Source organism: Oryzias latipes, chromosome 20 (genome assembly GCF_053564925.1).
Source record: "Oryzias latipes strain Hd-rR chromosome 20, Olatipes_Hd-rR_3.1".
In the NCBI taxonomy this organism is placed as follows: domain Eukaryota; kingdom Metazoa; phylum Chordata; class Actinopteri; order Beloniformes; family Adrianichthyidae; genus Oryzias; species Oryzias latipes.
This window is the reverse complement of record NC_136256.1, coordinates 542467-557495: the sequence shown is the minus strand read 5'-3', so window position 1 is coordinate 557495 and position 15029 is coordinate 542467. Positions and strand designations below refer to the sequence as shown.

The window sequence follows — 15029 nt, the reverse complement described above, 5'->3', positions numbered from 1 at the left end:
CTGCCCCAAAGCTTCAGGAGAGGGAAAACATATTTTTAAAATCCCACCTCACACCTCAAGCTAATATTGCCTGTGCAAAAAATATGTTGATCAGTATCAGATCCATCCATCCGTCCAGTTCTGATCCAGATTCCAGCCCAGACCAGGAAAACAAAGACGTTCATGGATCTATTGGTCTGCAGGTGGATGATCAGAATGGAGCAGAGCTGGGAGACTGTAACTGGCTGATTGTAGCTTCTACATCACTGCTAAAAGCTTTTTCTGATGGAAATTTTTCATCTGTTCTAGTTTTATATCAATTTGTATACAGAAATACTCACAAATTTTAAACTTCATTTTCTTATATGTCCTTTATTGCCAGAAAAAGGCCACGAGAAGATTTCATGGGATTAGGTCTTTAACAGCAGATCTTTGTCTCTGCTCTGGACGTTCTCTGAATTACTGCAACCCTTCAACTGTTTATGCAATTGCTGTAACTCCAACAGATTCTGCTGCAGAGAAAAGCAGTTTTTTTACCAAGAAATGTTGCATATGAGCCCAAAACTGCTTTTCTCTGTGTTGTTGTGTAAAAAGTTCAAAGAGCTACAGTAGTTATTTCAGAGCTCGGCTATGTAAGGGTTAATGGCCTTCGAAGTGTCATTATCAGAAGTTAACGCACGCCGTGGAAGCCTGAAGTGCAGGACGCATATACCAAGGTCACTTACAAATGAAATAAATATTCAACCAGTTTTTAGTCCTTTATTCTTGATATTTTTTCGATTTGGATGGCTTTGCTCACAAAAAGTGGACTATTTGTTACGACCTCTGATCTCGACTGCAGCGGCAGACGAAAGCGCTAAATATGCTGATGGTCATGAAGTTTGAATAAAGCATCAGTTCAGACAGAAGGTTCTCCTCTGACTTCTTGTTTCTGTCCAGATGATGGACATGAAGTTTGTTTTTGAAGAAGCCGGCGCAGTGATACAGAAGATTTAAGACATGTGACCGGAACTTCTTTTTTAGGCGTGCGGTTATCACAGTTAATTGCACACCCAGCAGCCAATCAGAATCTAGTATTCACCCGGACCATGAAGTAAGAAAAGTTTAATGACCACAACTCATTCAGGAACAAGTTTACTCAGATAGAGAGACGTCCAGGAGAAGGAGCTCCCACCTTCACTGTAAATCTGATGACTCCAGCAACCAGGTACTAGATGTTCATGTGAACCAGTTCACAGAGGGTCAGCCCACATGGCGTGATGGCGGCTGGTTGTCACAGACAATAAAACAGAAAGAGGTCAGCATGCTGCATTCTTCACACTTATGCATGAAAGAGACTCAAACCACTTTAACTACTAAGAACTGCACTCGCCATGACACACGAACGTACCCCATTGGAACCAGACAGAACCATGTCTTCACAGGCAGTGAGAAACAGATGGTACTTTGTAACGCTAGCAGCAGCAAGGAGCCGGGGTGTGTTCTGGAACTGCTCCATCGTAAATGGACAGCAACCAAGAGAGATTACAAGGACAAACAACCTGCAAATCTCTGCCACTCTCATGATCAGAGGCCAGCTGCCAGCATGATAAGAGCAGGAATTCCTACTAAAATGTAACAGTACTCTGGGCTTCCTGCACGGACTTCCTGTTTGTGTTAGGGGGGGCTGAAGCTGGAGTGTCTGCTGCTTTTTCACCAGGCCTGCATGTTCAAAAAGCCTTAAAGAAAAGAGGAGCTCTTCTTCAGCTGCTGGAGAACAGAAAACATTGAAGCCCATCATTCCTGATTTAGCAGAGACTGGAGACAGCTTCCAGCTCCAGCTAATCCGACATTTTTCCTCTTTAAGCACAGTGGGAACTGTTGTTCACAGGTCTGAGTGTGGGTTCCATGTAAGGCAAAGCAGCTGTTTTCTTCATAGCCTGATATGTACAGATGCAAAAAGAAACGTGCCTATGAAAGTTAGCCAGAAGAAACGGCGAGAACGAGTCACATTGAACAAGAGCACCAGAAAGGGCAAAGTCGGACATTTAGCTTTATCCAAAACGTCTGAGCTCATTGAAAAGCTACTTCCATCTGTTCTGTTCTACCAGCTAATAGCTTTCTGCAGATCTCAGACCTGGTGGCTTTGGTGAACCACATGGAGATGTAACAAGTGTTTGAGTTCCACATCATAACATCCATTATTGATCTAACCGTTAGACGTTCTTGTGTTTGTCTCTTTCTGTCTCAGACCGCTTTGGTTCTGTTAGAGGTTCCTTCCTAAATCTTCCATTCAGAATTGGATGTCTGTCAGTCATTTATACAGGCTGTTGGAATACAAATGAGACTGAATTCCCATTCATAACTGTTGATTTTTCATTCCGTTTTTTGTTGTACTTTAGGAAAAACCTGTGCTCTGAACTGAAACCTTAAAAGAAACTGAATTCAACTAAATTGAAATGACTGATGTAAACACTGAAGAGAGCATCTGTTTGTAGCAGTGGTTGTGTTTACATGGACAAAGGTGGGCGGCCATGGTGCAGCGGTAAAGCGGTCGACCCATGATCGTAGGATTGCAGGTTCGATTCCCGCCTTGCACGCCCATGACTCAAAGTGTCCTTGGGCAAGACACTGAACCCCTCCTTGCCTCTGGTGGTTGACGGGCGCCTGTGTTTGGCAGCAGAGCGGCCACCAGTGTGTGAATGGGTCTGTGACTGTAAAGCGCTTTGTCCTTGTAAGTAGAAAAGCGCTATACAAGTATACGCCATTTACCAAAAATAATCGGAAGGAACGTCTGGTCAGAATGAAAATGTGTCATGTAAACACGCCGTTCAGAATCAGACTCATTTGGATCAACATTTCTTTCCGATGGAGATAGGTTGTTATGCTGATTGTTGATCTGATCGTGGTGCATAGAAACAGTTCATTCTGATCGTGGGTCACTACTGCTCTGGTTTATGTCATGGCGCTACAGAGGACGCTCTGGACCGCAGCTGCTCTGAGTGAGAGAGCTGCCGGAACCAGATAGAACTGGGTCTCCGAGCAGAGGAGCGGTTTTTGGATGGTGTCTGAGCTAACGGAGGCGGCTGTTGATTGCAGAAATGCTGCTCAGTGCGGAGAAACCATGTAAACAATCATGTGAATTCATGTTTCCAGTCATGTCCAGAAGAAAATAAACGCTGACGTTATTCCCACATATTGAGGTTCAAGATGCAGATTGCGGTATCCAAAGCTAAATGTTGTTAGCACGGATTAGCCTAATATTAGCCCTTCCTGCGGGTCCATGCGGCCAGTGCTTTTTAATTTTTCAATTATGATCGAACAGGCACTTAAGAATAATCATAATAAAAGCACATTTAGGAGATCATCTCGCTCTATGATGCAGGGTTCTTTGTTTACAGCGAAACTCAATATTTCTGCTTCTACGCTCGTTTCCGGTAATTTAGACAGTTTCTGCACATCCAAATGATTTATCTGACAAAAAGTGTGTCCCATGTAAACGCTTGGTATAATCGGATTAAGTTTTTCTAGGCCCATGTACACAGTTCAAATCTGATCCGATCTTTGATCCGATCAAAGACATTTTGCTCATAGAACCACAGCTAGTTACTCTGTTGTGGCTAAAAGTTAAAGAATTGATGATGAATTAGGGGTTGACTGGTTCACATTCATGCAAAATAGCTTGTCTGAGTGAATATGTATGTGCAGGTCTGTTTAGACAAAAGTTATGTGCGTTTGTGTGTGTGAGATCTTTGAGTGTGTAGTTCTGTGTGTTCATGCACAAGAATGCAGCCGGTAAAAGCAGAGTTTTCACATAAAGAAACGTTGGACTATTGGGATGTTTTCTCTTCACTTCTTCCCCTCTTAAGCCTCTTTTCCTTTCATGTCTTCTCGCTCTGATCATCTGCGTCACTCTCTCTCTTTTCTCCAGCCGGTCCAGAATCCAAACCAAAACAACAAATTAAGAAATTCATAGAAATAAAAAAGTCTAGCATGAATTGTAAATTACAAATAGGGAAAAGAAAGTTTGTCCAAACAAGACCCGTTTTCTCTGCAGCTGGAGGAGAACCGGAACTTTAAAGGTTCTGGAAAACGTTGCTCTTCAGTGGATGGAGGTTCATCCTCTGAAGGTCCAAACGGAGAATGAAGACCCGGTAAACCAACTAACGGTCGTGAGACGGACTCCCCAAGCAACGCATCAGAGATGCAGATGGACCAAAGTAAATGTGGGGTCACCGGTCTGACAGACCTGCAGAGTCTGAGCTCTTCTGTTGGGAACATCCACTCCTGGATCTTTGCATTTCTGCTTGTCAATCATCTTTCCATTGACAGAATGATCCACTCAGATCACGGCTTCCTAACCGGCGCAGCAGAAATGCTTTGCTTGAAACACTTGAATGTAGCACACAAACGCTGAAGAATTGTTCTCTTTGCCCATTTTTCCACCAAAAGAGTGGACTTTCTCTGTTTATTTACTTTGCAGCTTGACGTCTTGCTGTAGTAAACGGCTAACATGTCTGCATGTTTGCAGAACCACATGAAGGAGAAAAGTGACTCAGCTCTGAAATGGAACACTGACGGCACGTGCTGCAGAGTTTATGCCCAGCCAGCAGTGTTGAAAAGTTGCCCTCTTCTGCAGAAGACCCTCAGCGGGTCAGAGGTCATTTCCTGTTCATGGGTTAACGGGTTGTTCCCATTCGGAGCTGAGCATTGAAAGCTACACAGAAGAAGAATCTCTGCCTATCATGAACATGCTGAAGCAGATAAAATCCAAACATTTCCCCTCATATCGGCAGACTCTGGGCTCTACTTCAGTTGTCCTCTGAGGATTTCAGACTTAAAAGCGTAGAAATATGTGGACTTTGTTTCCACAGAAGGGATCAGACAGCATGGACACAGGCCGAGGAACATTTGGGAACAATCAGGAGCATGTGGGCTCCGGTGGACTTGGTCTTCTCAGAAGCTTCAGAGACTTTCTCCAACAAACTCTGAGACTTGGGAAGCAAAGACAAGAGTCTGAGGACTGAAAACGAGTGGAAAAGATTTCAAAGAGAGGAACTTTGAAACTGAATTCAAAGTCTTGAGAAGAGGGGGTGAAGAACTTTGTTGAGGTCTGGTGACCCCCCCAAGAAGACTTCTGTTAACATTCATGGTATCTACCTTTTCTGTGTCACTGAACGGATAGATGTATGTTCACCCCAAGAGAATGAATGTCCAAGACATTTCAATGGATAAACTGTGACACTATTGGAGGTTGAAAACCTAAACATTGATACAAGCAGCAGCCAATATTTGGAGGAATTTTCTTTGGTAATATTTGAAAAATACAAGCTTATTGTAACAAACCAATGAGTATTTTATACAATTCAGCTGTTTCCATTTGAACTTGAGAACAGTGTTTTTGTGAGCACATCAGACTGAAACAGTTAAACCCAGTTGGCAGAAGTATCTATCAGCCTTTCCCACTGTGGAGCCAACAATGCCACCACCATCACCAGCTCTTCTGTGGTTCACAAGGTTCCCTCCATTCCAAACCCAAAGGGGCGGGGTCATTTTATTCCTTCAGGACAAGTTTTGAATCATTTCTCAAACTCCATATTTCAGTGGTGGGGAAGAGGGAAAACTCCACATTAGGGCTGTATAAAGCAAAGGCATCCATAAAAATCCTCATTTAACATGTCATGACAAAACAGCACACATGTTGAAGTCTAGAGCTTCTGCACACAGCGAAACGTCCAGCTGGGTGACAATTTATGACACGTTTAGACAGATTTTACACAAACCGGACACAACTCAGTAGTAAAGTAGCAAAGAGATGTTAGAGGGTGAGTGACTTCATTCATGATTTACATGACTTTACCTAACAAACATCAACTCTAAAATATAAAAATATGATAACAATGTAACTTCCAAAGAGGAAACTCCTACATTCCTGTCATGGTGCCTGTCAGACTCCTCCCCCTCCAGCTCTGCCTGCTCTGCTCCCTGATTGCCACCAGCTGATGCCATTCACCTCATCTGCCATGCTGCTTAAAAGGAAACCTCACTCATCAGTTCAACGCCAGTTCGTTACCCCTTATGGTGACTAAGCCTGGGCTACAGTTCGTGCTCTCGTGCTCTCGTGCTCTCGTGCTCTCGTGCTCTCGTGCTCTCGTGCTCTCGTGCTCTCGTGCTCTCGTGCTCTCGTGCTCTCAGCCTTGTACTAATCCTTGCTCTCTGCTTCAGGATCATCATCATCTCACGAGTGACGTCAGCGTTTCCTGCCATTCTGCTGCTCAGAGAAGCCAGAAGACTCCACGGCTCACACAAACCGCACTAAACCCTCCAGCCACGCCACCAGCTGTCAAGTCCGGACCTCCTTCAACTATTACCACAACCATCTCTGGAGAAACAATAGTCCTTTTCTCGCCAAAAACACTTGCCTGTCTTCCTTCTGGGTTCCAGGGTCTGGTTCCTCGCGCCTAGAGCGTCATGACAATTCCTCCATCAAACTCCAGAACTATCATGATTTGACTGGCATCTGTGGCTTTCTATAGTAGTGAGGTTACAGCTGGACAAGGTGGAAGCCAACAAAAGTTAAAGATTGGACGCGACCAACATTCTGACAAATAGATATGTTGAAATGCAGTGCTCTAGTCTTTTTGTGCCCTGTCACCACTGGGGGGGTTCTCCTCTGACCAAGTGGTCAGAGGAGAACCTTCTGTCTGAAGACAGTAGCTGCTGAAAACTTTACTATTTATTGTTTATCTACCATTTTATTAGAGGTCCATTAAAAACTGTGTTGACGTGGTGGTGTAGTGGTTAGCACTCACAGCTAGAGGGTCTCGGTTCAAGCCCCAGTGGGAACCTTTGTGTGTTGAGTTTAGACATTTTCTCAGTGCATCTGTTAGTTTCATTTTGTCTGCTGTTGCATTGATCTAAGAGCTCATTCAATGTGAATACGGCTGAAAACAGCTGCAAGAGTGACAGTAATGACCTGCCTGAGTCAAAAGGTGAAAACGGTAATGTTATCATCAAAGGAATGGCAGTATAATTACTGTAGGAACATTTACAGGAACTACTGTACTTCATTTTAGGGCAGTACAGCTGTAAAATGAAATACAGTAAAATATCAGTGTTCTGTATTTCATTTACAGCTTTATTCATGTGAAATGACATACAGTACACAGAAATTCTACTCTTATTTCATTTGATGCATTTGTAAAATGCTTTACAATAATTACTGGTATCCAGCAGTTTTCCACAGTGTGGGCCTCTGGTGCAGTCATGTTAATGTGTCACTGGACAGGACCACAGCAGACAATGCTGCATGAGGATGATGATGGAGTCTTCCTCACAAGCTGGGCCTGTTGTCCCTCTACAGGAGAGAACTGTCCTGATTTACTCCATTTAACATCAGCAAAATCGCTTTCTCTAAACAAAGAAAGGAAGCAAATGTTCTCTGACAATCTCAGTCCCTCCAAACTGCACCATGTGTCCCACATCATTTCACAAACAACGTTAGAGTTTAGTCCATCTGCCTGAACGCGACAGTGAACCACACCAGAATTCATCTGCAAGTGACCTGAGGCCCTCTTGTTAAGCTTGTTTGGTACCAACCAGTGATGTGTGACACCTGCCAATCAAAGCCGGCGTTTTGAGGAAGCAAACTGGCACGGGCTAGAACAAAGACCGAGCAGGTCCGAGTCTGAAAAAGAGTTCTGTGCGGTCCGTCTTGTAGAGCACAGCAGAGTTTGCGGTCTGGTTACACTATTTAATGCAACACAATGAAAACCATTTATGCTCATCACAACATTCTGCATCAGCAGAACTTTCTCTGGTCGCTCCAACCTCCCTCTGATGAAGAGCAGGCACAGACGCCCTTCATCCTCCTCTGGTTGGAACCTGGACCGGAGCTGCAGGCGTCCGTCCACTCTGCTGTTCTTAGGTTCTGCTGTGCGGACATGGCGGCGCTGGGCCGGCCTGCATCCCGCCCTCCTGCTTTCTAGAGTCTAAGTGCTTCCAGATGTTCTTCAGCCTCCAGGAACAACATGAAAGACGGTTCTGCAGAGTTCTGCACGGCCCGCTCCATCCCTTCATTTCTTCTGGACTCTCGGACCGTTCACTGTTGGGGGGGTGGGGGGCGTCAATCTGCTGTCCAAATGAGGATCTGAGTCTTCTTTCATGTCCCACATGTGTTCAGGGGGGCTCAGCGTCCACATCCTGCACCCATGTGCCGGAGCTTCAAAGGCCGACCCACCAGCACGTTCCTTTTAGAACGAGAGGCCCGGCCCGGGCGAGCGCGCGCCCCCAGCACGCGCTTTCTTCACTTTCAGACTCTCACACACCAACGCGCACGAGCGAGCAGAACCGAGTGCCACCTAGCCAAGACGGGACGGGCGGGGCGTCCGGCGCACAGCCGCTCGCTCACCGACAAACCCTCACGCGCGCGCGCGCGCTTCAAGTTCCAGATCAAAGGGAAGTTTTTCTCTAAAGTCGGTCCGAGTTTTCATGAGTTTAGAAACGAACTACCGGAATAAACGGACCCAACACGCACTTCGGCAAATCCAACAGCAGCACTTCATCAGCAAACTCAGCCCCTTCCACCTCTGAAAAGGCGCACGCGCAGTGTCGCGCACTCACCCTGAGCGCGCAGCGGCCCGCAGCAGAGGATGACGGCGAGCAGCAGCCCGGTTATCCGCACACTCACGCGCATCTTCCTGAAGTCCTAAAGTGCATCGTGGACTAGACACGGAAAACTGAGACTCCCCACTCCGCGGGTCCCGTTAACTCCCTCCCCCCCTCCCTCCGCAGCCTCCCATGCTGCGCACGGAGCATGCGCAGCGAGGCGCGCAGGCAGATGTTGAACTGTTGCTCCACATGTTCATGTCCCGCAAAAACGCATTAACGGCGAAGAAAAAAGGAACTAATTACTGCTGCATCTGCTACATTGGAAACTGAGAAATGCCATTTGACCAGGTTCCTGACATGCACAATTATTGTTCTATGTTTTTTTGTGCATTTTATGGGATCAAATATTATTGTTAAAACTCTACAGCTGTTGAACATCTACTGTCCCACATTTTGAGATATATTTAGGTCACATGATCCAACTGATCCGCTGAAACTAGCCGCTCAAACTGCAAACAGACACAGTCCTGTTAAAAACATCAAATTATATTAAAGAGCAGCAAGAGTCATAGAACAGTGCAGTAAAACCCTTAGAATACCCCAAATCCAGGCCTATTGACCACAACATGATACTGTAGGAACGTGTGTCAGACACAGAGCGTTTGTGCTTCCTGGCTTATAAAAACCGAATAACTGCACTGTAAAAAAACATCCTATTGAAATGACCTAAAACATGTCAGGTAACAGTCTGCATCTGATAAATATGTATTCAACTGCATTTATTGGATAAAGACTGCCTGAAGTGTTTTAGCCAGTACAACCCACAATAATAAAGTAGAATCCACACATTTTCTAGACATGCATACCTAATTCACATCTTTGAAAGAGCAGTTTTACATTACAAATCTGAATGAAATATTCCTAAAATTATTTTTATTGGGGCGTGGTGGGGGGGCTGCTCCCCTGGTTGGGCTGGGGCTGCACTCTCTGTCCCCCCGTGCCTCCCTGCTCTCTGGCTCTGGGGGCCTCGCGGCGGTCCTGCTGGCCCTGGCCTGGGTGGTGGATGTGATCGCCCGGGGGGCGGTTGTTCTCTGCCTGCTGCCGTGCGGGTGTTGGGGAGTCTTGGTGTGGGGATGACTGAACACCCCCCCTCTTTCTTTATACATCCCATCATCCATTTTAGAGGAACATAAACACTCACCTGAGCACAGGTGTTAAATCACCTTTGCACTAATAGTTTGCATGATTGAATGAAATATCTCACACTAGTTGGTTCGAAGGCATAAGTTTGTGTGTGTGAACATTAGTTGTGTTGTGTACATGTTGATATTTGGACATTTTTGGAGCCAACAGGTATGTTAGTAACATCTGAGTGTGTGTGTTTTAAACTCATGTCATGTTATGGTTTTTGTTCCGTATTGTTCCGTGTGTGATGTGATGGTTGTGACAATGACTGCTTGCTTTACATTGTGGATTCATTCTGAATGACACATATCTTAACTACACAATCACTACTAATTACTACGTCAGCATGCTGTCGGTGTATGGGAAGATCCAGGACCCAGAAGTACATGACATCATGATGCTATGGCACTAACCACTGCACCACCTCACACCTCTCTTGAAGTGAGGGAAAAGCCTGATGCAAATACACGTATGTAAAGTTAGGACTGGAAATAGGAGTCATGTTATCATCCCTTTCTTCGTCTGTCAGCGGAGTCCCCCTCTTTTATTTTAAATGTATTTAACTTTGGGGTCTGTGTCCAGGATGTACAGTTTAGGACCAGACTGTCCTGTGGATGGCAGCACATGGACGTGCATCTCTCTTCTCATTGGTTGCGTGTTTGTTTGGGTTTGGTAAAACAAACTTTTTCCTTTTATTTAAACAATCAATGATAATTGATCCTGCCCCTCTGTTTTAGTCTGCTGAAGTCTGTTTCTGTTCCTCTGTCTTGATCCTTAATAGTAGAACAGTCAATGGTCTTGATGCAAAACTTTGACAGACTTAAGGCAGCCAGTCGCTGTGAGCCGCCTAGAAAATTCTCAAAATCCCGCGAGGACGTCCAGATGCTGTGTCAATAAATCGCCAGGAAAAGCGGCGTAAAGAACAGCGTTTTGACCATCAAAAACCGCGTGTCCAAAATGCTGTTTTATTGTGTCACATATTGGTTGTGTGCCGTTGTGTTTGGATAAATAGGCTAAGGCCGACTTCATGCTATAGCTGGCCTTCATAGTCCAGAGGTAAAACCACTAGAACCAACCAAATGCTTTGTATTTTTCTTCCCTGGAAAAATGATGACTTGGACTCCTGGGCATATCTATTGTTCTCTTTTTCTTTTGCTTTGACTAAACTTATTTGTGTTAACTATGCATCACTAAAACAAACCTGTGCCTATAAAGAAAAGACATTTTAATGATGTTCCACCCAAGAGCAGAGATCGGGTTGTCCATGACTTTTTTACAGTTTTTAAATGGGCATCAAGTGTTTCTGTTGTATTTTTGAATTCTTTTTTTGTTTTTTTGGTATTTTCATTTGTTCATCAATGAAATTGATATTTGTAAACAAAAACATAGAAAGTAGAAGCAGCAAAATAGACACTAACAATCCAAACAATACGGTCTCTACGAATCAGCAAAAGAAAAAAAGATGACAAACACGTAGAATCCACTGTGTATGCCCTGGAGTTTTCGACGCCATGTGTATGTGACAACAAAACGCCGTTTTGGACGCAATAAAACGCCACGTTTTACACCCGTCTTGGGACAACATAAGTAAAGTCTGTGCTCCTTTTGATGACTAAAGGCTTTTCCTGACGATTTCTTCTTTTTTATAACTTAAGTTTTATTTTTCGTTTTTTGTAAACAAGACATAGAACAATTGTACATGACATCAAACAAATTGAGCCTTGCAAACAAAGAGAAGAATTTTTTTTAAAATAATAAATAAAATAATTAAATAAATAAAAAAGGCAAGGAAAATAAATAAATAAAACCTGTCAGCCAAATGTAAACAGGTCATACAATGGCCCGTGAGATTTTATATACAGCCCATTTGTCCCACTTTTCCTTAAAATTTCCTTCTCTCAATCTTAAAACAAAAGTCATCTTTTCCATGATATAAATCTCGTCCACTATTTCAGTCCAGTCGGTGAGGGTTGGTGGTTCTGGCTTAAGCCATCTTCTGGTTATTGCTTTCCTTGCTGCAATCAGGAATATTTTCACCAAATACTGATCTTCAGGCATGACTGTTTCAGAAATTTTGCCCTGATGTAATACTACCTGCTTGAAGGGGAATTGTATAGCACAAAGCATTTGTTAAGACATGATGGATGGAATGCCAAAATGGTCCTATTTGCAAACAGCTCCAGAAGACATGAGAGTGATTTGCCTTTACTGCACCACACTGTCTCCTGACGATTTCTGATACCTTTTGCTTGCCATGCATCCCTCCACTTGTGTTGTATTCTTGTCCTGGATGACCACAATGCAAAACTGAGAAGCCGAGCCTCTGGGCCCCCGAGGTAACAGGATGGCACAGGGGGCCGCAGATGAGAAGGCGCCCCAACCAGGTCGGCGCAGACAAAAGACACCATGATGTCATCACGCTAGAGGAGACTGTTTAAAATTTAATGACATAAAATGAGCTAAAAATGTTCCATTCTAACATGTCCCATTTGTACTTCATTAATTAATATTTATTTTACAAATGACCTGTTATCGTTTTTAGGATTTTTTTCATTCTTTATCTTAAAAGTGTTCTTTTTTGTATATGTTGAAATCGCTGCTGTCGAGGCCTGACCAGAGCTCCTCTAGGGCCGGCGTCTGGGGGTGGGGGCCTGGGCTTGCTCCGGGGGGGGGGGGCGACGCTTTCTGGCTCCTCTCTCTCTGTGTGGGGTGGGTGGTGCCGGGCCTGGGGTGTCGGCGCCTTTCGGGGGTGGGGCCCCTGGGCTGGGTGGCCCTGGCCCCTTTGCTGGGGGTGGGCTGGGGGACGGCTGTTTGACCACCGGGGGACAGCTGTCCCCAACTTACCCCCTTCCTCATATAACCTCATATTAGGGTGAGGGGGTGAGGGGTCTAGCCTGCGATGCGCCTTGGGGGGGGGCTACTTGGGAGTGGCCCCCCTCCTATGGTTGCCGTATGGAGTGGGCCCCCCCTTTCGGTTTTATTTGCACCTTAGACATGTAGGGTCCTTGGTAGGGGGGGTGCTTGGACATCACTGCAAGCAAGCAGCAGATGTCCTCCTGGCACCCTACCCGCCAATTTTAACCGCACCTTAGACATTTAGGGCCCCTTGGTGTGGAGGGTGAGGGGACATCACTGTGAGTAATCAGGAGATGTCCCCTTAGTGCCCTACTCGCCAATTTTAACTGCACCCCCCTTAGTACACACACCCCTCCCCCTTCAATATATACATTCAAACATAAACACACACACATGCACACAAACACCCTCTCAAACACCCATACACGCACACACATTTTACAAGGAAGGTGGGACTTGGGTCCATCTGTCCCCTACCCCTTCCCTGGTGGGGGGTGCGGGCCCCTTGGCGATGGCGGCCGTGTCCCTTGGGTGCCGGCTCCCTGGGCCCGGCGGTGCTCTCTCCGCATGGTGGGGGGGTTCATATTACACCTGAGCCGGGGGTGTTCGTGTCCCTGGGGGTGGGTCCTGGTCCTTGCCCCTGGGCGCTGGGCCCCGCCAAACTTCCAACATGGCCGAGCCTGGTCGGGCCATATTTATAACACCCCTTGTGGGCCGCCCTTTTTTCCCCGGGGTTCCCCCCTCCTGGGCGGGGGCGGCGGTCCCCTGCCTTGCTCCTACCTGGACCAACCGTGGGCCGGGTGGGTGGCTGCCTGGAGTGCGGAGCGGGTCTCCCTTGGGGGGTCCTGGCTCGTACCTGGGGTCGGGGCGGGGGGATGCCCGGAACTCCTGGGTGGTGGTGGGGTGCTCGTCTGGGGCTGTGGGCGTCCCTCTCCGGTGGGGCCCTGCGTTGGGCTCTTCCGGCGCGGCGGGGGGGCTGCTCTCCTGGTTGGGCTGGGGCGGTGCTCTCTTTCCCTCCGCGCCTCCCTGCTCTCTGGCTCTGGGGGCCTCGCGGCGGTCCTGCTGGCCCTGGCCTGGGTGGCGGTCTTGGTCGCCCGGGGGGCGGTTGTTCCCTGCCTGTTCCCGTATGGCGTTGGGGGAATTCCGGCTGCCGCTGCGGCGGGGGTCTGGGTGTGGGGGTGGCTGGGCGCTCCTCCTCCTTCTTTTCACGTTCCACCATCCATTTTAGAAGAACATAAACACTCACTTGAGCACAGGTGTTAGCTCACCTTTGCACTAATAGTTTGCATGATTGAATGAATGAAAGATTTCACACTAGTTGGTTTAAAGGCATAGGTATGCGTTCGTGAACACTATCTGTTTTGTGTACATGTTGACATGTGGACTTTTTTGCAGCTAGCAGGTGTGTTGATAATATTTGAGTGTGTGTGAACAGGCCCCGCCCTTTTTGTACTACATTTGAACCGTACCGTAACGATAAACAACCAGTAAACCTGTCTGCTCTATGCTGCTTCATGGTCTTACCCCCCTTCCCCTCCTATTATCACCCTCCTACCCCCCCCCCCTCTCTCTAACGTCCCTCTCTCTTCTTCCCCTCTTTCCTTTTCCGTCCGGTCCAACACCAAAGATTTTCAAACATGATTGAAATTAATAAAGTTTGGCCTCAATTACAAAAGGGGTTTATTCAGACATACCTTTGGTTTGTCTGAAGATGAATAACCCCTCTTGTTAAAATAAAATATGTCCAACACAAGAGGCCCTCAGCTCTCATCTGTTTGCCTAGCTGTTGGACAGGACAAGTTTAAAAAAAAAAAAAAAAAAAAAGAAATCGCTGCTGTCAAAAATGGTTCAAATTTACCTGTAATTCATTTTAGATAATAATATCTGGGGCTAAATTTGACTTTTTTTTGTGGATATTTTAGAATTGCACCACACTAAAGTGTGTTTTATATGGTCATTTTATTGGCAATTTTCCGAAAACATTTGAATGATTGCATCATTTTAATTTACATTTCACATTTTTTCCACATTTGTTTGAAGGAGAAGTGTCATGTTCAGCCAGGCTGAGCAGACCTAGACGCTGGAACACGGAAGGATCACAGGAGAATGAGATGGAGAATTAACGGATTTATTGTTCTGGGCGAGGACCAGTGGCTGAGTATGGTTGATGAATATCCAATGGCGTGGGGATTCTGGCGGAGCGGCTAGGAGCAGTGGTGTGGCGAGGATTTGAGTCGAGGCGTGGAAAGGAGCTGAGACTTGAGTGGACTCGTGGCGTGGCTGGAGGATTTGGATCTTGAATGTAGCACTGTCTACTAGTGTGAAGGGAAGGATCCAGGTTGACTCGTGGCAATTTGTCCTGTTGACGAGGTGGAGAAGTAGTTAATATAAAGCATGCAAAGTAAAACCTAGAGACAAGA

The 15029-nt window shown here is 46.0% G+C and overlaps 1 protein-coding gene across 1 annotated transcript in view; it reads right to left on the bottom strand.

Annotated features, from left to right (window-relative positions):
• reck (reversion-inducing-cysteine-rich protein with kazal motifs) overlaps window positions 1-8775 on the bottom strand; it is a 65498-nt gene extending 56723 nt beyond the window's left edge. Inside the window, exon 1 of the mRNA XM_078938366.1 lies at window positions 8581-8775. Coding sequence (XP_078794492.1) covers window positions 8581-8653 — 73 coding nt within the window. The 5' untranslated portion in view covers window positions 8654-8775. The remainder of the gene's footprint in view (window positions 1-8580) is intronic.
• Between the last annotated feature and the right edge of the window lie 6254 nt (window positions 8776-15029).